At 51.9% G+C, this 22,057-nt stretch overlaps 8 protein-coding genes across 8 annotated transcripts; 3 read left to right on the forward strand and 5 right to left on the reverse strand.

The window, feature by feature from the left end:
- Nucleotides 1-132: 132 nt before the first annotated feature.
- On the reverse strand, nucleotides 133-1,919 carry PV07_06323 (uncharacterized protein). The gene has a single exon (XM_016393286.1). It carries the CDS (start codon nucleotides 1,796-1,798, stop codon nucleotides 722-724), a length of 1,077 nt encoding a protein of 358 aa, XP_016250805.1. The 5' UTR covers nucleotides 1,799-1,919; the 3' UTR covers nucleotides 133-721.
- Nucleotides 1,920-3,503: 1,584 nt separating this feature from the next.
- Nucleotides 3,504-4,168, reverse strand: PV07_06324 (uncharacterized protein; the record flags this gene model as incomplete). The annotated part of the gene is made up of 2 exons (XM_016393287.1): nucleotides 3,504-3,964; nucleotides 3,988-4,168. 2 exons carry the CDS (start codon nucleotides 4,166-4,168, stop codon nucleotides 3,504-3,506), a joined length of 642 nt encoding a protein of 213 aa, XP_016250806.1.
- A 333-nt stretch (nucleotides 4,169-4,501) lies between these two features.
- On the reverse strand, nucleotides 4,502-5,010 carry PV07_06325 (uncharacterized protein; the record flags this gene model as incomplete). Its single annotated transcript, XM_016393288.1, has 2 exons — nucleotides 4,502-4,837; nucleotides 4,897-5,010. 2 exons carry the CDS (start codon nucleotides 5,008-5,010, stop codon nucleotides 4,502-4,504), a joined length of 450 nt encoding a protein of 149 aa, XP_016250807.1.
- A 1,174-nt stretch (nucleotides 5,011-6,184) lies between these two features.
- PV07_06326 (uncharacterized protein) lies at nucleotides 6,185-8,469 on the forward strand. Its single transcript, XM_016393289.1, has one exon. The coding sequence runs from the start codon at nucleotides 6,351-6,353 to the stop codon at nucleotides 7,614-7,616; it is 1,266 nt and encodes a 421-aa protein (XP_016250808.1). The 5' UTR covers nucleotides 6,185-6,350; the 3' UTR covers nucleotides 7,617-8,469.
- A 2,021-nt stretch (nucleotides 8,470-10,490) lies between these two features.
- On the forward strand, nucleotides 10,491-12,942 carry PV07_06327 (uncharacterized protein; the record flags this gene model as incomplete). The annotated part of the gene is made up of 2 exons (XM_016393290.1): nucleotides 10,491-12,684; nucleotides 12,737-12,942. 2 exons carry the CDS (start codon nucleotides 10,491-10,493, stop codon nucleotides 12,940-12,942), a joined length of 2,400 nt encoding a protein of 799 aa, XP_016250809.1.
- A 61-nt stretch (nucleotides 12,943-13,003) lies between these two features.
- Nucleotides 13,004-14,848, reverse strand: PV07_06328 (uncharacterized protein). Its single transcript, XM_016393291.1, has one exon. The coding sequence runs from the start codon at nucleotides 14,731-14,733 to the stop codon at nucleotides 13,120-13,122; it is 1,614 nt and encodes a 537-aa protein (XP_016250810.1). The 5' UTR covers nucleotides 14,734-14,848; the 3' UTR covers nucleotides 13,004-13,119.
- Nucleotides 14,849-15,546: 698 nt separating this feature from the next.
- Nucleotides 15,547-17,516, forward strand: PV07_06329 (uncharacterized protein; the record flags this gene model as incomplete). Its single annotated transcript, XM_016393292.1, has 2 exons — nucleotides 15,547-15,603; nucleotides 15,658-17,516. Exon 2 carries the CDS (start codon nucleotides 15,687-15,689, stop codon nucleotides 17,514-17,516), a length of 1,830 nt encoding a protein of 609 aa, XP_016250811.1. The 5' UTR covers nucleotides 15,547-15,603; nucleotides 15,658-15,686.
- Nucleotides 17,517-18,034: 518 nt separating this feature from the next.
- On the reverse strand, nucleotides 18,035-18,686 carry PV07_06330 (uncharacterized protein; the record flags this gene model as incomplete). The annotated part of the gene is made up of 2 exons (XM_016393293.1): nucleotides 18,035-18,531; nucleotides 18,596-18,686. 2 exons carry the CDS (start codon nucleotides 18,684-18,686, stop codon nucleotides 18,035-18,037), a joined length of 588 nt encoding a protein of 195 aa, XP_016250812.1.
- Nucleotides 18,687-22,057: the final 3,371 nt, after the last annotated feature.

Consider the following 22,057-nt stretch of genomic DNA (forward strand, 5'->3'; position numbering starts at 1 on the left):
TGGAAGAGGCAGCTGATGGAGAACTCGAGGCCTTGACTGATCAGGAAGGTGAGAATCAAGCGGGCCACCCGTTGAAGGCCACTCGCATCGGACGCCCCGCCATGACTGGGCGTGGGTGGCAATGTCTTGTTGGAAATACGATGTGAAGGCTAGAGAAGACGGAGAGTGATATTCAGAACATGTTATACAAGCTGTACGGAGACAGGTCGCAGCTCGCCTGCTCCAAGAGGTCGCCGGCTCGACCAAGTACAAACCCCCCACAAACGAAGTATTCTTTACAACACTGACACCTCGGTTTTCCCCTTCGCTCGTTGAGTCCGCCGTAAGTGTGAATCCTCCTCTTCTCGTCACTGACGCCACATCTCGATCGACCCATGTTTCTGCTTTCTCAAGCTCCAAGAGAATTGATTGAAGGAGTTGTTCGTATCAAACAACTGACAAGGAGGGCGTGCTCTCTGGTCCGTCCTGGGAACCGCCATCTCAAGTATCTTGAAGTCAGCAGAGTCTGGAAAGAGTCGATATAAAGCACGCGACAGCCACTTTCACGAACCATGAGCTGACTGGTTGCGCCCACTATTAGACCTTTGCTCTATGAAATATGCTCCTGGCAGAGGCATCCCAGCCTTAAGTCCAGGTTGGCGCTTTCTTAGCATAGACGTTGCGTCGTTGTCTCATCGAATGCTGTTAAAACCAAGTTCTGTTCTCAGGATTATAATGACCTTCAGCCCTGGTTTCTCGTCTGGGTAGCTTCCTGCTTCTGTGCCGGCGGTGACGGTGACGATGGATCTTCTTCCCGCCATATATCCCGCTCCAATTGTTGGAGACTATAAGGCTTAATGTTCGGATCTTTGGGGGGATCTGGGATCAAAAATTTCCCAATAACTTCGCCAAACACTCTTGTCAGAAAGACCTGCCGATTTTTCCGGTCCTCGTTCATTGTGACGCTATACTTGAAAAGATCTTCGGCGTACAAGTCCGTCAATTTCGCTTCTTGCAGGGCTGCCCTTGCCGCTAGCTCTCGCTCATGAGGCGGATATTCGTGCAGAGGCTTTTTCATCTTGTCCTCCATCGCTTTAGGCAGGGCCATTTGATCCAGTGTTGGGGCAGGTCGATTGGGGTTGAAGAGCGATGAAAGAGGCGGAATCGGCTGGTTGTTTCTTTTCGCATCATCTACCTCGGCCTCGTAGTCCATCATCCTGTGATACAACTTGTCGGCGTGCATCTGGATCTTTTCTTCATCCTCGGCAGAACTGGTTGCGCTCGTCATATACCCCAAAGCCTGCAAGAATTTGGCCTGTAGCGTATAGCAGCGATTGAACGCCTTTGTCTCCTCATGGCACATGGTCATTCTTCCGCGCAATTTGTCCGCCACATTGCCGCCCTTGAAACAGATTTGTTGCATCTCCTCCTCGAAGGCGCAGTTCTCCAGCGCAGCCTTGTGTATGGACTGGTTTCTGTCTTTTCTTGCCGAGAGCACTCTTTCCACGGGAGTCGACGTAGCTGCAGTAATCTCGTCTTGAGGAATGTAGGTCTTCCAGATGTGTTTGTATCGGCCATCTTGAAACAGCGATTCTTTGGGCAACGGTCTGTCCTGAGGAGGCTGTGCTGCATCGGGAAGAGTTTGCTCGGGCAGTTTGACGGTAGAATCGAGCTTTTCAGGCGGCTCTGACGATTCCAAAGGGGCTTCGGCTGGGACATATGGACGGGGTTGTTGCTCTTTCAAGAATTGCTTCAAGTCGTCGTCGAGGGCTTTTGCGGGATCATTTTGGTTGCTCCTCCCTCCCCAAAACCACCCCATTTCTCTAGAGAGTTGCCCGAGCTTCTTCAGATTATGTGTGACAGAATAGGGTCCATAATTTACCTCTCGACCGTGGTAACTTGTACTGCCATGCTCGAGACCACTAATTACTATTCGAGTTCACAGGGTCGCCTTCACGAAAATCACGTCTCCGCAGTTTAGCGCCAAGGCGAGTAAACACTTTCCTTTGCTCACCCGTTCTGGGTCGCGGGTGATGCCGCTCTATGAACGTGGCCGGGTCCACCAAGAGCTATGATTTTAGCTCTATTTTAAGCCTCGGGGCTAGCATCACTAGCCATTTAGTGCCCAGGCATGCAATCATAAACGCTTCATCTATTTTGTATGAGCAACTGTTGGGATAGGCATGACTAGACCTAATCATTGTTCTGACCACTGTCCTAATCACGGTGCTGGCCTAGTTGCTATCTGTCCAGCCAAACCGATCGCTGGGTATTGGGTTGTTGCCAACCTCTCCGCTAAATTTGCCAATAGCAAATAGAAGGCCCTCGTGGCCTACACTGTTCCACAAGCAGAGATGTATTTCCACGATGGTTTCGATCATTCTTGGAACAGCCTTTGAACAGGGACTCAGCGGGGCTTGATCAAGGAGGGAGTAAAAATAGTTGTCAGCCTCGACCGTTTATCGGAAGATTCTGTAAACTTGCTCCTGTTCGTGGACTTCATGCGGCATCGAATTCCACTTTCAGATGGTATATAGTCGCGGTTTTGACCTAAAACCTCCGGGGTGCGTTCCGAAAGGTCGGCCGACTAGTTTTCTGACCATGCATGAAGGTCTACCTTCCATTGTGCGGCGGTATGGCTTGAATTCGGTACACCAAAATACAGGAAAGCTTGTTGTATTTCTTGCTGATTAATGCGACCGAGGATCCGAGGCTCAGATCATGTCGTTGGAGCTTCACATGTTTGAGGTCAATCAGGCTGGTGTCGACCGAGTTCCACAACATTGCCGCGTCCATATGTCCTATTGAGGTTAGTCCTGTTCTATTTCTCCACCTGCAAGCAACAGTCTCATGTCATGCCCGGGAAGGTCTAACCTCGGTCACGATAGCTAGGATTGCCAGCACCAAAGCGAAGCTGGGCAACCACGCTCCATCGTGCTCGTTCTCGGAGAATTGGGGCACGTTTGTTGTTGGACGTGTCAGTACTCCCGGGACAGGAATAGAATTGCCCAAGTCAGTACTCAAGTTTGAGCCGTCTCGAGGATGACTCCGCGATGGATCGTTCTATGCCAGTGGATTTGCCTCCGAGGTTGCTGTCTCGATCTGCTCTGCTCGTGTCATTTACACCTTAAGGATATGATTCTCGGTCTTGAGGATCTTTCGTATGGTTCAAGTTCAAAACGTAAAAGGGCGGCTTCTTCCAAGAAAACGGAGGCATTTTCAGTGGCTGCTGCCACTTTGAAAAGGTTTATCTAGATATGAGCGATTCATTCTGCAACTTGACATGAGAAAGCTGCTGCATGTGGAATCGACTCGTTCCTTTGTCTTGGTTGCGCTGGCATAGTTCTCTGAACTTACACTATTCTGCAAGCAGATAATAATTGAATGTTCTTTGTGTGAAGAGGTTGTTGCTTCCGCTCTGTCCTCAGAGACTTTGAGATTAATGCTCGGCTCTTCACATTTTCGACTTGTTGCCACTTCTCCGATTGAGCCGCAAAGCATCCTTTTCCTGCAAGCCATATTGTTCAAGCAATTTCCTTGCTCTTTTGCTTTTGTGCTTGAATCCGCTCGAGTAACGCTTGGCCACGCTTACTTTCATTCCGTCCCAACTGCATCATATGGACTTCATCAGGACCATCTGCAATCCTCATTGCCCGAGCGAGCGTCCACATTTGTGCCAAGGGGGTATCCTGAGAAACCCCAGCTGCTCCATATGCCTGAATCGCACGATCGATGACATCTAAACACACGTTAGGAACGTGTACTTTGATCTGCGCAATCTCTTTGAGGGCGCCTTTAGCGTCACCTTGGTCAATCTGAATGGCAGCATTCAAGACTGCAAGGCGGGCAGCATCGATCTCAATACGTGACTTAGCCACGCGCTCCAGCATGACACCCTGTTCGGCAAGTTGTTTGCCAAATGGCCTCCGGGTAGGGTCATTGAGGCGGGCTAGAAGGTATTCAAGTGCTTTCTCGGCCTCATGTCCTGTCAGTTTTCTGGATCAACACTTAATAGGGGAGGACCAACCGCCCCAATTGCTCTCATTGCGTGGTGGATCCTTCCAAGCCCAAGGCGACCTTGAATGATTTCGAAACCCCGCCCCTCATCAAGACACATGTTGCTCTCATGGACCCGGACATTTTCGAAGGTAACATGACCGTGACCATGCGGAGCTTCATCAAATCCCATGACAGAGAGTAAACGATGGATCGTAATACCCGGGGTATCGGCGGGGACGAAAATAATTGAGTGTTGCTTGTATTTGGTGTTGTCTGGGTCGGATCTACCTATAACCATGTAAATATTGCACCGTGGGTCACCGACACCGGTTGACCACCATTTCTGTCAAATAGATCAGTTTGGGAGAGACAAGAGGACATGAAAGAAATTATACTTGGCCATTAAGAACCCAATAATGCCCATCTTTGCGCATTTCAAGCTGGATATTAGTTGCGTCGCTACTGGACACCTGAGGTTCCGTCATCAAGAACGCGGATCGAATCTCACCGGCTAGTAAGGGTGCTAGCCATCGCCTCTTCTGATCTTCTGTGCCATATCTTGCCATGACTTCCTATTGCCCGTGTCCGGCGCAGCGCAATTTGTCGCCTCACTTGCGATGACAGACTTTCCCAGATACTCTGCCATCACACCATACTCCAGATTGCTGAAGCCGGCGCCTAGGTCTGAGGAGATTCGCTTGGGCAGGAACATGTTCCAGAGACCGAGATTCTTTGCCTTCGTTTTCAGATCCTCAAGGACTCGTGGCTGGGTGTTGAAGCGAGAGGCGACACCTTCGCCGAGCTGTTGAGAAAAGATGGCATCGGCAGGAATACATTCTTCTTCCACAAACTTTTCGACCTGCGGTGATCATGTTAGGAAACGAGTAGAATAGGTTGATCTGCCTGTTGATGATTCACCAGATCCAAAGTCTTTTGTGCCCGCGAGCTCGTAAACGGGCACGCTATCACGGGAATTCGCTTCGACGCCGGCACATGGCCATCAGCGCTGTTCAAAAGGAGAGGGTCCGACATCTTGAATCGAGCATTGACAAAGGGCCAGTAGCATAGAGGCAACACTGGGGCAATATCGTATTCATTCTTGTAGGCAGTCTGGCCTCTGATAGAGCTATTGACAACCTTTTGACGGATCATAGACGAGCTGTCCAAAGGCCAAGAGCCACGGAACCTATTGACAACCGAGGCTGATGAGCTGACTACTGCATCGTGGAGCATGTTGCCTTCGCACCCATATTGGACTATTGCAGGCTAACAGTTCACCTGCATTGCTGACGACAGCCAATGAACGCTATGTCGAAAATCCGCGGCTAGCTGATTAGGCGCATTGGCTAGTGCTGTATCATATTATCCCGTTAGGTTATATCCCAGTTATGTACATGGCACTTTGCGGTGGGTTTGAATACCTCGGTTTTCCTCTTTGCGGGCTTCTGACAAAGCATGCCATTCCAGCCAAACATGCGCTTGGCGGAGTGGTGCGTCGCTTACGCATAGGTCAAATTGAGATTGCAGGCGTTGCCTTCGTGGTAGAGATTATGAACCTGAGATCTGGCGCGTCTGCCTCTGTTCAATTCACCTGATCATGCAGACGAATTGCTAGATAGTAGCATGAGGTTCTGCTCAAGCAGTGCTGGTGGCTTCACTCGAAGCAGCAAAGGAGATGTGCACCCGGAATGGACTAAGACAGAGAGTTAGATAGGCTCGATCAACGTCTATGTCACTGGGAAAGACTGAATTCTCAAGTCTTTGTGAGGAATGGCGTGGGAAACTCGTCTCCATACTGAGGCCGGGATTAAGTCCATACATAACGAAAGCGTAACACTGAAAACGGCCTCCCCTGAAACTATACAGAGAGACAGTACAAGTATATTCCCTAATTAGGCAGCGATCTGGGGGCATTGGCCTCTTGGGCTTCTTCTCCTATATCGAACAGCTGGCCAGTGATCCTGTCTGACACTCTCCTTTTTGGCTACACAATACCATTCAGCCCCCAATACTTCGGATTTCCCAGACATGGGCCCCGGCGGTGGCGCCAGTAGCGTCGCTTGACGGGCACGCCACCGACGCCAACTGACGCAGGTACCGGCACAACCGAACCACTGGAATGTCTCAAACTAAGTCAGCCCCCTGAACATCCCCCACATGTGATGGTCTTTGAAGATATTAATGGAGAAAGTGTAAATAACAACGCGCAACACTTTGCTCCCTTGTCTGAATTTTCCTCGTCTGCGCCTTTTTCAATCTTTTGTTCAACCCTCATTGCCCTTTGCTTATCTGCTTCAGTCATTCTTTTACCATATATTCTGTGCATTCTTTCCCCGGCATTTATTGGACACGTCCTTGCATCCCCCCAAAATATGAAGAACTCCCTCCTTGCTGTACTCGGTGGCGCGTCCACTGCCCTTGCCGCCGTCAAGGGGTTCAACTACGCCTCCCAAGGTCAAACCTACGATTCCTTTGTCAGTCAATTCAAGACTGCTGCGTCTCTGGCCGGTACCAGTGACTTCACCAGTGCAAGATTGTATACAATGATTCAAGAGGGGACGACCGACACTCCGAGTTCTGCCTTCCAGGCTGCCCTTGATACCAACACCACACTGCTCCTGGGCCTCTGGGCGTCGGAAGACCAAGGGACCTTCAACAACGAACTCAATGCTCTCAAGTCTGCCATCTCCCAGTACGGCTCTGCTTTTGCCGACTTGGTTGTTGGCATCTCGGTTGGCAGCGAGGACCTCTACCGGATCTCGCCCACCGGTATTGCTGCCAACAGTGGCATAGGGCAATCCCCCGATGTCCTGGTCAGCTACATCGGTCAAGTTAGAAGCACCATCAAGGGCACCTCTCTTGCTTCTAAGCCTGTTGGTCACGTCGACACCTGGAATGTTTATGTCAACGGCTCCAATGCCGAAGTCATCTCAAACTGCGATTTCCTAGGTCTTGACGAATACCCCTACTTCCAGACCACCGACTCCAACGGCATCGACAACAACGGCTTCCTTTTCTTCCAAGCCTACGACCGAGTTGCCGCCGTTGCCCAGGGGAAGCCCATCTGGATCACCGAGACTGGCTATCCGGTCTCTGGACCCACCTCGAATCTCGCCGTCCCTGGTGTTGACGCCGCCGAAGAATACTGGCAACAGGTTGCGTGTGCCCTCGAAAACCGCGGCATCGATTTTTGGTGGTATATCCTTGCTGACAATGGTGCCTCTCCATCGTTTGGCGTTAGCAACAATGGCCAACCCCTGTACAACCTCGCTTGTAACTCGACAGCAGGCTACACGTCGGCATCATCCAACTCGTCGACGGCATCCGCTACATCGAAAGGCAACAGCACCTCGACGTGGCACAACGGCTCCGGATCATCAACTACCCCAGGCGCCGGCAGTGCTTCGGCCACGACAGGATCTGGCAGCCCCAGTGGTGCCACTGGAGCCGCTACGACTGGCTCCCTCGCATCTGGTGCAGCCTCTGGGTCTGCTGCTGCGACCGCAACAGCAAGTGTAACCCAAAATGGGGCGTCCACGACCTCCGCGTCGACCTCCTTCACCGGCGCTGCTTCTCGGGCTGAGGGCTCAATGGCGGGCCTGGCAATTGGCGCGGTCGCGGCTGCCTTGTTTTGGTAGCTTCACAGCCAAAGCGGGAGGTAAATGGACGGCGAGTCCGCCTCACCACTTACTCGACCCGCGCTAGTTTTGGACACTGTTCACCTGCGCGAATAGATTCTCTATCTTCAGACTTGGGATCGACGAGCTGGTTTTGCCCTTTCGACCTTCAATGCGTTTTGAGCATCACGGCGGCGCTACCCGCAAAAATAGATCTTTTTCAACTCCGAGATGTAGGAAGGCGTAATACAAATCTTCATCTTTTTGGCACCGAACTTGACTGTCTCCGTTCTTTGCCCCCCTCTTTAGAGATGATGTCACAGGTGACGGATTTGTATCGATGAGGCACTCGCCCTCGCCGCAATGGGCTGTGTACAATGATATATACAGCGAAGAGCGAAGGTCAGAGATTACAATCAAAGCCTGCAAAAAGGGGAACGGATCAGCTTCGCAAGCAAGGAACGCATATTTGGAAGGCTGTCAGGAATGCCCTGGTGAATAGGCAGAGTCCAGCGATAGTGTACTGATAAGCACTCTTATGGTATACCTCACCTGTACCTCATATTTCACACACGACAGGGCCCTTTTTTACTGCTGCCCGCGATTGTTGGTAACACTGCCGGCCGTGTTGGAACAAAAGTCTAGCTGTGAGGATGGTCTAATCGACGACCAGTAGGCCGGCTTTGGCTCTCGATATGTACGAGTACCAAGGGAACGCTCAGTGGCGTTCAGCTGTACGCGTTTTTGAAGCTCAGGTTAAAGCGGCTTTACTCTGCAAATAGTTTGGGACCACCATCCATGGCTTCTCCACCCTTAACCCCGAATGAGTACGGAGCCTTACCTTGTTATTGCTGACCTGCTTGACCATGCCTGGCTCTGGAAGTTGTGAATGTGGCAAAATTGCCTTCTGCTATTCTGGTATGTTACGAAGAGTTCTTGCGTCCAGGCAAGTCAGCGAACTCACAGCCATCCAAATTCAGGTGAACCAGCCCTGACCGCCCTGTGTCACTGTACCGATTGCCAGAAGTGGGCTGGCAGTGCGTTTTCGTCCAACATGGCTGTTCCCACCGCGAACTTCTCCCTCACCAAAGGCACGCCGAGGGCGTGGGAGCGACTCGGGCTCGTCTCCGGGAAACCGCATGTTCATTTTTTTTCTGTGGTTCATTCAACCCATACCACAAAGAAGCCGAATTTCTAGGAAAATATGCCTGTGACAAGCAGAGAGGGTTGTCTGTAATGTTTTTATAAGTGTGTGCTAATGCTGTACAGCTATCAGTCTTCAGGGGTCGGTGCCCGCTATACAACACCATGGTAGACCACTCCACGATTTGATTGTGGTTAGCGTATACCTCGAAGAGGGTGACGTAGAGACGACGTCCATGCAGCTCGCGCAACGATTCCAGGGGCTAGGGCTGAGCAATGCGAAAAGGATGGCAAAGTACGGAGTACCTCGTAAGGGAAGTAGACAGGACGCGAGGATTTTCGCTCGTCAACATTTTGTTATGAGCAGAATTGGTCTAACCAAAACCGTGCAAGCAAGGAGCCGCTTTAATCCGCAAACCGATTAGGCATCGGAGTGCTTCATCTGAGCCCTCGCTTCGGCCCCGCCCACTAGCTGCGACAACAGAATTCACCCAAGTTGCCTTTTTGTGCAGCCTTTTCGTAGCTATAGTTGAGAGCCTTGGTGTCTCTTCTATGACCATTTCCCACCCCTGATGATGTCACCGCTTGAAGCACCGTCGAGGATCTGTGGCCTTGCTAGGCTTGAGCCAGGTATCAACTACGTCCTATGCGCGTGTTTTAGGCGTCAACGCTTGTCGTTGCTTGTCCCCGGTGCTCCGTAACCTTATCCTCGGATTGCCCTGACAGTTGTGTGAGCCGCAGCCTACTGAAAGACAATTTCGACAGCATGATTGATGGACGAGTACTTTGGTTGTAACCATGGGCCCATTTGGGCATGCCCGGCAGGCGGCGTCAGGCGCTGCTGGGCTCTAGCCTGTTATTTCTCGAAACTTGACTTGTAGCAAGGTGGTCTCGGTCTCAGCCTGATGGCAGTTGTTGTGGAAAGTAAAAGCGTTGTCTCAAAAGTATTTATGGGCAAATGCGAGAGGCACATCCTAGCTCAACGCCATTTATTGGCATTTATTGACGTGCCACAAGTAGCCTGTGAGCTCTGCTCGCGACGGGTGGTGAGGAAGGTATGGGTGTGACACCTCGAGGAGGGCATCTCCAGTGGTGATTGGGCCCTTGTAGGCGGGGTCGGTACGAGGAGACATTTTACGCTTGCAGATATGCCGGCTAGTAGTGAGGCTGAACCTCTGGCGCCACCCTGCAGCAGTCCGCCATGGCCGTGGCCGAGTAAGCGGAGTAAACCAATACGGAGTCACTGCCTCCAATTCGTATTCTGGAATCGCCTACACAGCCCATCACAATCCCTCAGCGCATCGCCTAATGAATTCAGCTGTCGAGGACTTGCAAGGGTCAGCCTAGTTGTTTTCTTCGGTCTCGCTCGATCTCGTTCCCTCCACTTTTTGGTCATGGAATTTCAATAAAAATGGCCGTCTCCACAAGGCTACGCCTCGAGTCTTTGAAGCACTGTTCTCCCATCCCGTGTGCTCTCGCTTCACTGCCACCGAGTGCAAGGTCACCTGCTTTTTTTTTTTTACAAAATTCCAATTTCCAGCTTTGAATACCGCTCTAACTCGACGGAAACATCCCCTGCCTGCTTTGGAACCTCGCTCCTCTCCGCAAAGCGCATCCCACAGCCTTAGAGCACGATTTGGCTTGTGGGCCGAGTGCCCTAGCCACCACTATCATCAGCCTTTGCGCATGTTAACATGCCACCTAAATGCTTTTCGAGGAGCACTGGCTTGTGAAATCCTCCACGAATGAACAATGGTGGATGCTGTGGACTTCGAGAAATATGCTGGACATGATGGGTCCCGGTGGAGTGGCAAGTCCGTTATGCGACAATTTCTTGATGACAAGATCTTTTTCGAGTGGAACACAGGCGAGCGGAATATGAACTACGACTTTGGCAACAATGGCCGTTTGCCAATGGTTTTCTTGAGACAATTGGATCGTGTCAAGAGCCAGGACGCCTCCATTGAGCATTGGAAAATGGCCGACAACCATGGATTTAAACACCATTTTGCTGTCAAAAGAGTCACGGCGCGCAAGATATCTAGCCGGAAGAAAGCCCAAGCCGAAGTTGAGAACATGAAGACGTTCCGGCACCCACATATCGTCGTCCTCCTTGGCACGTACAGGTATCAAGGACTCCTGAACATCATGATCTTCCCAGTGGCTTGCTGTGATCTAGGCGATTACATGAAAAGCATCTCGAAAAATTACACAACCCACCAACGTCAAGTTAAGACAAGCTCCGCGCCAGAGCCTCTTGGTCAATGTGGGAGAATTTACACAGATTCCCTAGACGTCAATTCACTCGACAGCACGGGCTCTCCTGGTGACTCGGAAGAGCCAGAGACCATGCAGCTACAACACCAATATTCATGGCCACTCAAACAACATTTTGCCGCTCAACTCAAGCAGCTTGCCAAGTACTTTGTGTGCCTGTGCCAGACACTCAGCTATGTCCAAGCAGCCGACGTTCGCCATAAGGACATTAAGCCAGCAAATATCCTGGTCGACCTGAGCGGAAACGTGGTGCTCACAGACTTTGGTATCTCACGACATTTCGACAAGGGAGTCGCTCACGCGACAGAAGACAAGCCAATTGGCACGGCGAGATATTCCTGCCCCGAGCTAGGCCTCAAGAAAGAGCGGGATGACTACTCGGATGTGTTCTCTCTGGGCTGTGTGTTCATCGAAATGGCGTCCCTGATCCTTGGACGAAGTCTTCGTGAGTTTAAAGCGTATCGGCGAAGAACGGTGAACGAGAAATCCAACTACGACTATCCCTTGACGTTGGAGAAGGTACACAGGTGGATCGACATGCTGTCCAACACCACAGTCAGCTCTCCAGAAGTGTGCAAGGCCCTTCCACCGAGTTTGATCATCGAAGTCGTTGGAGCCTTACCAAAGATTAAGGAAATGCTGGACTTCTCGCCCCACAAGAGGCCGTCATCCCATGGACTCTGGACTGCTTTTGATTTTCCTAGCCTCGACTTGTGTGAAGACTGCAATCCCCGTCATCCAGGTGCCTGGCCGCTATCGGCCGATCAAAAGCTTGCAGAGGAGAAGACGAAGAAAACACGCGCTGTTCAACCCAGAATCCAAGCTAATCGAACGAGTTCGGTCCAGTCGATACCCGAAGATAGGGTCCCAGAAGTGGTGTCGAACAGCCAAGAAGCAGGGAATACCCTTTCTAGGACCCGTTCGCCAGATCAAATGCGCACGATAGAGTCCGTGCAATTCCCATTGCCTGCGCATCGACTGCCCATGCAGCAGCCGTCATCACTAAAGAATGTTACTGCGATGACTCCACCTACTAATGAAACTAGTGCAGATAACGGACTGTCTATAAATGAAGTTGAGCCGGACTTGAGGTCCTCAGGTGCGACCAAAAACGTCGCGTTCGCGGAAGCCGACCACGACCCTGCAGAATTGGCCAACAAGTCTCGAGATAAGACCAACCCCAACGCTGCAAATCTGCCAGCTCCCAATGGAGCACCTGTGTGGACTGGGAGACGTCGAAGACCATCAAAGCCGTCAGTGGTCGCCTCAGAGAACGACGCAACCAGGCAGAACCACTCAGCCTCACGATCTTCCGAGGAGCTCGAACAGAATCTCCCAAGGAGAGCAACTGACAAGAGCGAAACGTCGTGGGCCAGCGACTCATCAGGAAGAAGGCGGCAGCGTTATAGAAGGCGCCAGAGAAACACTTCCTCCGCAACCAACATTATCGCCGAAGTCCCCGTAAAGCCTGACGGCTCTGCGAAACAGCCACCGCTCCCCTCAGCCGGTAACTCGAACCATGCAATGCCGTCATCCACGGGACTGGGAGGCAAGACCGGGGCGCGAAGCACCCCGAATCCACTGCCCGAGTGTGACCATGAAGAGGATATCATCCTGTTCGACGTTTCCATCCCGAAAGTGTCCATCACCAAGTTCAAAGTGTTGCGCGGTAAGGGAGTCCGTCATGCTTGAGAACCACCAGTTTGACTAACGTCCGTCAGATCACGTCGAGAAGCGTCACCGCGACTGGCGGCGCTATAATCTGCCCTCGGGGGCACTGTTCTTTGATGCGAATGAGAACGACAAGAGCTTGATTGAAGCTCGTGCACCCTTGGGGACCCTGGGTTGGTGGGTCAACAATGTTCGCCGGCGGTTCTTCCCTGGGCAGCTGTCGTATATTTACCTGATTAATTTCACCAGCGCATGAAGTGTAAAAAGATGACAGGGCGGAACCCAGGAGGCGGCACTACTGGATATGAAACAGAAATGCCACTGATGTACGGCTTATTGTATTCTCAAAATCCCCATCCCACAGCTTAGTAGCTAATGATAACTTTTTTCCCCGAGTCAATCCCTGTTCCAAACCACTATGTTACAAATAATGTCATGACCCATCCGACCGATCACTATTTATCCTCCCTCTATCGAGCAGACTATTGATCCTTTCGAAATTGTTCGCATCCGGCGGCGGCTCCTTGTGCACGGTCCGTAGATGATCGAGCAGGACATCCCTCGTTGCGAAGCGGACTTTGTCCTTTTGCACCTGGCACTGCACCAGGTGCGGGCAGCAATACCGCACGCCCAACGCGAAACTCTCCCACTGTAATGTCTCGGCGCGCAGTTTACGCCGGTGGACCAATTGCTCGGCACACTCGTGGAGGCGGTTGTCGACTTCGGGCTGAGCGAGGTATGCGTCCGTGGCGGCGGCGATCTTCTTCAGCGCGTGCCGGCCCGGCTGGATGCTTTGCCAGTTACCCAGGGAGCTCTCGGGGATGTTCTCTTTGACATCGAACCTGAAGTACTCGAACGCGGAGACCGGGCTGCGGGATTTCCTGTGCATGCGGCGGTGGACGGCGTCGGCGCCGAGGCTGAGTTCCTTCTCCTGCCGTTTGAACGATGCCTTGAGCTTCCATGCTCGACTGTTGGATTGCGGGCTGCTCGGGTCTTTGGTTTTGCTCGCCCCGCAGCCGATACTGATGAACAGGGCCAGATTGTCTGGGTCGTGCAGGGATGTGATTTCGTTGTAGAGTTCGAGGCTGGGGTTATTGAGACCGGGCCCCGAGTCGTAGTAACCGTGCTGCTCAAAGTTCTGGAACTGCGAGGCCGCGACTGCTGCTTTGGCAACGTCGGCGGTGCTGCGATCGGTGGCGCCGCCGGGATTCCTCAGATACGAAGACTCGTCGCGGGCCTCGTGAGCGTAGGATCGGAACAGGTACGGCCTCAGGCCTAGCCCTTGGTCTTCAAGCCGCGTCTTCTCCATCGCACAAATGATGGTCCGGCACCGCAGCGAGTCCGACACGAACCTCTGTCCATCCTCCTCTGGACTCGAGTCCGTCGGCTTCGACCAGTCGAGCTGTGCTGCAAACTTTTCGCTGCGTGTCGCCTTGTTGTTCAGCGCGCGCGGAAGGCGGCTGATGCCCATGCCACGTGGAAAGTTTGGGAACATGGTTTGCGAGAATTGTAGAAAGATCTCTAGGGCTTCGTCCACCGGCCTTCTCATCCGGCCCAAGAGAATAGCAATCAGGCCTCCGGTGCTCGCGCCTCCAATGTAGTCAAAGTAGTGGCAGGGCCGAAAGCGCGAATCCGAGGGCGGCCGAGAATTCGTCGATGGGAGATGAAACTCGCGGGAGCGAGCGCTGTCAGAAATGGTCGGGTCTGTTTTCTGCTCGAACTGTTCTATCTTCTTCATCAGAGCCTGGAGGATAAGGAGGGTCGAGAAATTTCGATGGGAGCCGCCATCGAGCGACAGCACAATCTTCGGGAGCCACGGATCACTCTCTTCTGCTGTAATGACCGACATGTGTTCCACATCTGGGAACTTGTTCTCGATGTCCATTTCCTCGCTCGAATCGTCAGAATCATCCTCAGATTCTTCGAATTCGGGACCGGCATTGAAATGTGAAGTGTGTTCTGTCGAGATTGACAGGCGCTGTCGAGGCTGGTAGGTCTCCCCAGGCATGGTTTCCAGTAAGGCTGTACCCCCAAATGTTATTGCCATGCGATCAATACCCCCCAAAAAGAGGAGCAAAGTGAGTCAAAACACAAGGGAGTCGACAAGAAAGTCGAACGAATAATGGATCACTAGTTCTTTGCCCTCAGGCTGAGAATCGGCTGCAACTCTCGAGCAGAAGGGGCTGCCCCTTCAGCTGTAACGATTTAATGTAGGGAAAAGCGCCCATCACACGAGGAGGCGCAGCGTTGCATAGTGGTGGGGTGGGGAATTGGTCACATAGGGGTTGCCGATGGTGGGCGTGGTTCTGAGGCGCAGGTGGCCCATGCAGAGTCAGGTACGAGATATTTGAGCGCCTGGACTCGAGCCACCTTTCGTCCAGAAGTCGTGCCTTTGGAATGCGGCAGGCCTTGAGATGACCATCACACAACCTAGGCTTGTGCACAAAGTACTCAGCTGGGCGCCCACACGAGGTGCTTTGCCCCTTTAGGGCCTTTAGCGGCCATGTGGGTGCCCAGTGTAAGGAAGTCATTGTGACACAATCCGCCAGAGTGTGACAGAATCAGGCTGAGAGAGAAGTACCAGCAGGTCAATTCGCCTGCTCGTATTCCACCGTTGCCTAAATCCGCCAAAGAGTGCTCTCGAGCCTCGAGCCTCGACCCAGCCGACATAGTAAATACTCCCTCCGCAGCCTGACCATATACAACCCTGGACTCCTTGCATCCTGGCCGTTGACTGCGGTGTGGTATCAAATGATGTTTTAACAACTTCAGGATTGAACCGAACAGATCGCTCCCGTGAACCCAGTTCACCCACGTTGCTATATCGTCGACAAAAATACTATGCCGGTCGACCCCGTTGGCGCCGCGCTCGGCACAGCGTCGCTGGCCTTGGAGCTGATCGACAAGGTTGCAATAGGCATGCTTTGACGACTCCCCAAAAACGAATAGCTCAGAGCTGACTTGGAAACAGTCTTCAAGTACTACCTTGCCGCGGCAAATATGCCAAAGGAAGCCGAAGCCCTACGCACGGCCCTCCTGATGGAGTATCATAGAATCCTCAACTTCGCCGACGTAGCAGGCTTGCTGGAATTGGAGTATCAGCAGGACCTCCCCACAGTTTTGAAGACCGACAAGCTGCTGTTGGTCGCCGTTCTGAGCCAGATTCAAAACCTGATGGAGGACTTTGCAGCCCTTAACGGCAGATATGATCAGTTGAAGGACACCGATACTCCTGAGCAGAAACAACAGTCCCTGGCCACAGACCTTGCCAAAGATTTTGCCTCCATTACTGTGAAGTACGAAAGGTCTGCAGAGAAACGTACTCACCTTCGTGGAACAAACCATGTGCGTGCGATGGTCACGAACACCAAAGGCATCATTATGCAGCCTAAAAGGCTGTGGTGGGTGGCCTTCGACGCGGATGTCTTTAAAGCATTGTTGGGCAAGCTCGCAGGCTACAACGACTTCTTGGTCGGGATTCTCCAGGATCAGCATGCGCAAAGAGTGGAAGAGACGACTCGTAACACTTTCATTGAGATGGTCCAGGTCCGCACGTCGGTCGACGAACTGAAAAGACTTGTGACGGCAGCCATGGTGTTTGCAGAGCGAGAAACAGCTAATCGCGGGATCACTCGAGGAAGAGCCGAGAACGACAAGATCCTCGGGTCGCTCGCCTCGTTCAAGCAGTCAGCAATTCTCACAAGCACACCAGATGCTCAGAGACCACCTCAGTACGAGGAGCTGGTCAGGTCAGCGCAAAAGAATCGACGCCCCGTGTCATACAATGCGGCTCTCGAACAGCAGAAAGACGGAGGGCGCCAAGATTTCATATCTCGCCGGGTCAATGCGAAGTATGCTTCGGCGGAAGGGTCAGAAACACTTGTTTGGATCGAATGGAAAGCTTACAAGACCGAGCTTGACAGAAGTCACCAGCCACAGCGAATGGTGCCCTTGAAGAAAAACATTCAGCGTGTCTCGGAGCTGGTCACTCTCCTCCAGATGGAAAAACCCAAGGAGTTCCGCGTGCCACAATGTCTGGGCTTTTTCGATGATAACGATGATCGCGACGATGACGACGAAGATGACGACAATGACCACGATCGCTTCGGACTGATATTTGAGAAGGCCGTACAGGACAAGGAGACCGACCCTCCGGTCAGTCTTTACGATGCGATCCATACTCTGGAATGTCCGCCTCTCAGGGATCGCATCGCCATCGCCCGTGGACTTGCGTCAAGCATCCTCTACCTCCATGCGGTAGGGTGGTTACATCGCGCGCTGCGATCTGACAGCGTCATCTTCTTCCGCGAGGGTAGTCCGTTCAAGAAGGCCTCGTTTATAAAATACCACGAACCGTACCTCTCAAACTTTGAATACGCACGTCCAGAGCGCGACGGAGCGGCTACCACCGCGACGGACTCGCAACTGGCGTCGAATTATTTTGACTTGTACCGTCCTCCGTCGTATCAGGGCCCGTTTGCGCAAGGCAACTATCGCCGGTCTTTTGATGTTTACAGCTTTGGCATCCTCTTGTTGGAAATCGCTGCTTGGCAGCCCATCCAAGACCTGGTGGGCATGCCCGGATATCAGAAGGCGAATAGTGATAACCTGGCGTCCATCCCCGGGCGGGCGCTGTCGTCGGACCTCCTGAGTCGCATTGAGCAAGGCATGGGCAAGGGATATCGTACCGCAATCGAGACCTGCATCCGGGGCGAAGAAGCACTAGGCCTGGCTCCAGGCGATAACGAGTCAAACGCCCTCGTCGCGGCAAAAATGCAGAGGGCGTTCACGGACAAAGTCCTCAGTGCGTTTGAGGATGTCATTATCTAGATAGTATCGAATCAAAAACCCGTCCTCATTCATCCTCTTTGATTGACAGCCGATCGTCGCTCTGCCCCCCGTCGACTCATCTGCTGTTTCCTGGACGCCCTCCTAAGCACTCACCGAGTTTGTGCCTGAAGCGTTTGGTCTTCCTTCTTCTCCACCACAAAATCTCCCGACAGCATTCAGTTGGAAGCCCGGGACGTTCCGTCTGTGGGAGTGTTTAATTCTTGCGACTTGTTGGGACGGGTCATGGGAAAGGGTGGAGAGGATTCGAAGGCCTCGTAAAAGATTACTATCCTGAGCAACACAGATCCCCTCTGACCTTGTTCGTTCCTGGAGCTTATGCTTGCACAGCCTCACATGTTGGAATAGACTGGAAAACCGGGAATACTATTTTAACGCCTCCCCATTTTGTCCCGGCCGCTATTACCCTGAAAACAACGTCGCAATAATCGTATCAGCTGTTGAGCTGCCTTCCAAGCTGGAAGCCAGCTAGGACGATTGCAACGAAGCTGAGGGTGAGGCTAGGCACGCGCGAAGACAACGACGGCCCAGATAGTCCAGAACTCCTTGACGTTGCGACGGTCCTGCCATAGTACCTTCCAGTTGTTGGGGCACTGGTTCTCGACATATTCCTGTAGCGCCCATAGCCGGTCCGCGAAACAAGGGAAGTCGTCGTCGAGGAAGTAGTTATGCTTGAGATCGAGCATGTCCAGCTCCACGAAGAGGGTTTCGTCTCGGCAGTCGTAGAAGCATAGCCGTTCAAGCAATGGGTCGGCATGGTTGTGCACAAACGCCGACGGATGTGGCTTCTGCCATGGGGATCTGTACTTATTGAAGAGCTTGCCCTGCGAGCAGTGTTTTCTGATCAGGTTCCGTGCATCGGCATGTTGCCCGAAGATAACACGGTAAGTCGCCAGCACCTCGCGGAAGATATTGGTCGGGGTCAGCTTTCCCAACTCGTCGTCGAGGAGCTTTTGAAAGAAGCTGAATAAATATCCAGTCAGAATGTCAAGAGCCACTTTTTCCCTTGTCTGTTGTTAGATGGTGCAAGTGTAGTGGCCGGTTGGCAAGGAAATACGTACTCGTTTTGTCAAGCCAATTCTTCACCAGCATATAGTTGACATCCTTATCCAACTTTTCGTTGGCTCCCTGAAGCAGAAGACGACATGCCATTTTTGTGTAGGATTCCCTCAGCACATTCGAATCTGCAGTACCTAGCTAGAAGATCGCGTTATATTTTTCTCCTTTTTTTGCATTCATGGGCTGCTTTCACAATTTCACCGCCGCCCTTGTCTAAAATGGTGCTGTAGGGTAGGGTAAAACCTCCCTGAGGCAACCTGTTGAGTCAATACATTGAGCTGTCTCCTTATTGCCTCGCTTGGGCTTAAAGTCTTCCTTAGGCTTGAGTTGGCGACAGCTGGAGTAGGTTTTGTGTGGGTATTCGATTGAGGATTAGGTCGATCAGAAGGTAGAGGAGGTATTCCCGGACACTTGAACGGATCAGGTGGCGCGCCACTTGCGCGCATTTTGGTCAAAGAGATGTAAGCGAAATAATGAATGAGGCAGTTGGCATTTAAACGAGAGCTATTCAAGGAGACAGAATAGGACGAGATCTCAATGGTAAAACAATCGGCGATTGCGCGTGTGGTGTTGTTGTGGTGGTGGTGGCGGTGGCGCAGTGAGTGCCAATGTGGAAAGCGCTAAATTTGAGTCTACTACGTGATTGGTCAGATGCATGACTCCACGTGACCGTAACAGGAATTGGCCAATCGGATGAGTTTATCTACCCAGCCAATCAAATATGCGGCTTTTTGGAAACTTTTGCCCCGTATACCTGTTTCGCTTCGCTCAACAGGATAATTCTCTTCTTTGAGAGTTTCGGCGTACTTCTGAAACAGTTCGAGCTGCTCTTTATACTTGTCGAGGATACCAATTATTCTGTGCGCGCAGATTCGGATTCTGCCCAGTACTAGACCCATCGAATAGTTAGCTTCCACACTAAGGCCCGTTCTCACATCTACAAGTACGGAGTAGTTCTCGTGCACTAGTTCCTACTGACCTTTACGGCGAGATAGGCCCCTCCTGATACAAGACCGAGGGCAATTGAACGAGCAGGTAGTGCCGCCGTGAACAGATACAATATCTTCTGCAGAATGTCGAAGAATGAGCTGATCTGAAGGAGCATTCCTCGCAGCTTGCCCTGGGCAGAGTGTTGCAGCCTCTTTCTTAAGTCGTCATCCGAGGCCACTCGTCGAGCCTTTCGACGAGTGGCCTCCAAATACTTTTTAAATCCGAAAAGCATTGATCGGATAAGAAAGGGCTCACTTCACAATACGACACCGATACTTGCGGTGCAGCAGTTGCGGCTCATCGATTATGTTGAGGATTTTCTTGATCAAAGGGGTCCTCCATCAAATGTTATATCTGAATCATGTCAGGGGTCAGGCCATTCGAGACGGGCTGTCGATTTCTGTGCATACCGTCTGTGAAATTTTCAGCATGGAATTAGAGAGTTAGGCAGTACGACTTACTGTGGGCACCACGAAGGGGGAGGTCAAAGTGCAAGGGGTCGTTGACATCGATGACCTCTCCAACATTGATCGGAGGGCCGTTCCTCCTGAACTGTGTAAGTGAGTGGACCGCTTCAAAGGAAAGCATCGGGCCAGTTACCCGACAGTCGAAGCATATAACTCTCTCGACATTCAGAGCCTGCTTCAGAAACTGCTCCGTCTCTAATTGATAACGTACAACCTCTGAATGTGTGAGCTGGTCCTCCTTGGGAGGGAAGTAAAGTTGTATCGGAAGCTCTCGAAGCCATACTGAGCAAGGCTCACGTCTTTTAACAGTTGAATATCATGGATAACGGTGCTTTTCAGCACCCAATCCAGAGTATGCAAAGTTCTGTCAACCTTTAGGCCTGGAGATATATTGACAGCAAAAGGCCGTTCCGTGAGGAATCTAGGATCATCGACAATATACTCGATGTGTATCTCAATAGGTTCCATTTTGCCTCGACATCGAAAAACTCAAACTTGAAGAAAATTGACAAAGATCTAAAGCAATCAGAAGGCTAAATGGGGTCAGGGATTCGATCAGTGCTATCAACCTGATGTAGAACGTGTCACCACACCTCGAGTTGGGCAACGTGATTAGCTTCACGTTTGAATGACCAACGGGTGAGGTGAGGTCGGAATGGCACACGTGCAGGTCTTGGAGAGGCTGCCTTTTTGTCACAACAGGCATAGGCACTGCAGCCACCGTCTCTTGCCGTTTCTTGCCGTCTCTTGCCGTCAAAGGGAGTTAATGCTTGGACCTGGGCTCTGTGACCTGTCACTCCCTTTGTGGTACAGTTATCTCACCCAGGAAATACTCCCCGGAGACGTGACATGCAATAGACCCACTGGAGCAGTCCAGCTTTCTGCCCTTACAATCGAGCCTTACAAACAAGAACCGCAATCAAATCAACGCTGCCCCTTCTTATACCCAGGTCGGCCTTCTTCCTGGCCGAAAACTCCCGAAGTCTACGACGCCCTACCTCTTCCCTGTTGACGGAGGCAGAGACCTAGACTAACAACCAAAGAAAGAAAATACGAAGATGGCAACTAAGAGTATACCACTGGGAGTTCAAGGATACAGGACAAAGGAGCTGATCTATGCACAGTCGATTTGCTGACTCTCAGCGCGGCCGATCTACGAGGACTCCTTAGTCGGGGCGTTGTTTCCAGCGTGGAAATCACGAGCAGGTACCTCGACCAGATTGAAAAGCACAATCATGCGGGATTGAATCTTAATGCCGTCATCTCAACACCTCCCCGAGACAAAGTCCTGGCCCTCGCTCAAGAGTTAGACAACGAACGACAGCGCGGAGTCATTCGCAGCCCTCTTCATGGAATTCCCATTCTTCTCAAGGTATCACATCTGACGGCTCCTGCTCTTCGTCGCCAAACTGACAGATGCAGGATGCTTACTGCACCCCAACCTTGGATATGCCCACAACTTGTGGTAACTTTGCACTGGCAGAAGCAAAAGCCAAGTCAAATGCCAAGGTCGTGGACAAATTGCTCGTTGCAGGGTTGATTGTCATTGGAAAGGCCAATCTATCGGTAAGTACATTCCCCTGGATTGACTCTTACAACACCTTGAACGCTAAGTCTCTGTTAGGAACTAGGTAGTCTAAAGGGAGCCTGGTTAATGGCGGGATGGTCTGCTGTGGGCGGTCAGGTAAGGTACTATGACATTGGTGGTAGAAATTGGCCAACAGCGACTTCTAGACGCAGAATCCATACGTCAAAGGAGGGGTTGTCCCGGACTCACCATGGCTGGGACAGACGGTAAGACCGACCACTTCTCTCGCCTCAGCTTCTTATCTGTCTATAGACACCCGCCGGTTCATCATCTGGTAGTGCTGCCGGCGTTGCGGCTGGTTTCGCGCCTTTGTCACTCGGAACTGAATCAGATGGCTCAATCATTATGCCTGCTGCCCGTGCAGGTCTCTATGCCCTGAAGATCACGAATGGGGCGGTCGACAACACAGGAGTCCAGCC

This window comes from Cladophialophora immunda, assembly GCF_000835495.1.
Source record: "Cladophialophora immunda strain CBS 83496 unplaced genomic scaffold supercont1.3, whole genome shotgun sequence".
NCBI lineage: Eukaryota > Fungi > Ascomycota > Eurotiomycetes > Chaetothyriales > Herpotrichiellaceae > Cladophialophora > Cladophialophora immunda.

Bases quoted from the DNA above. Each gene is read 5' to 3' on its own strand.
- PV07_06326 (XM_016393289.1), top strand. From the start codon at position 6,351: ATGAAGAACTCCCTCCTTGCTGTACTCGGTGGCGCGTCCACTGCCCTT.
- PV07_06323 (XM_016393286.1), bottom strand. From the start codon at position 1,798: ATGGGGTGGTTTTGGGGAGGGAGGAGCAACCAAAATGATCCCGCAAAA.
- PV07_06328 (XM_016393291.1), bottom strand. From the start codon at position 14,733: ATGGCAATAACATTTGGGGGTACAGCCTTACTGGAAACCATGCCTGGG.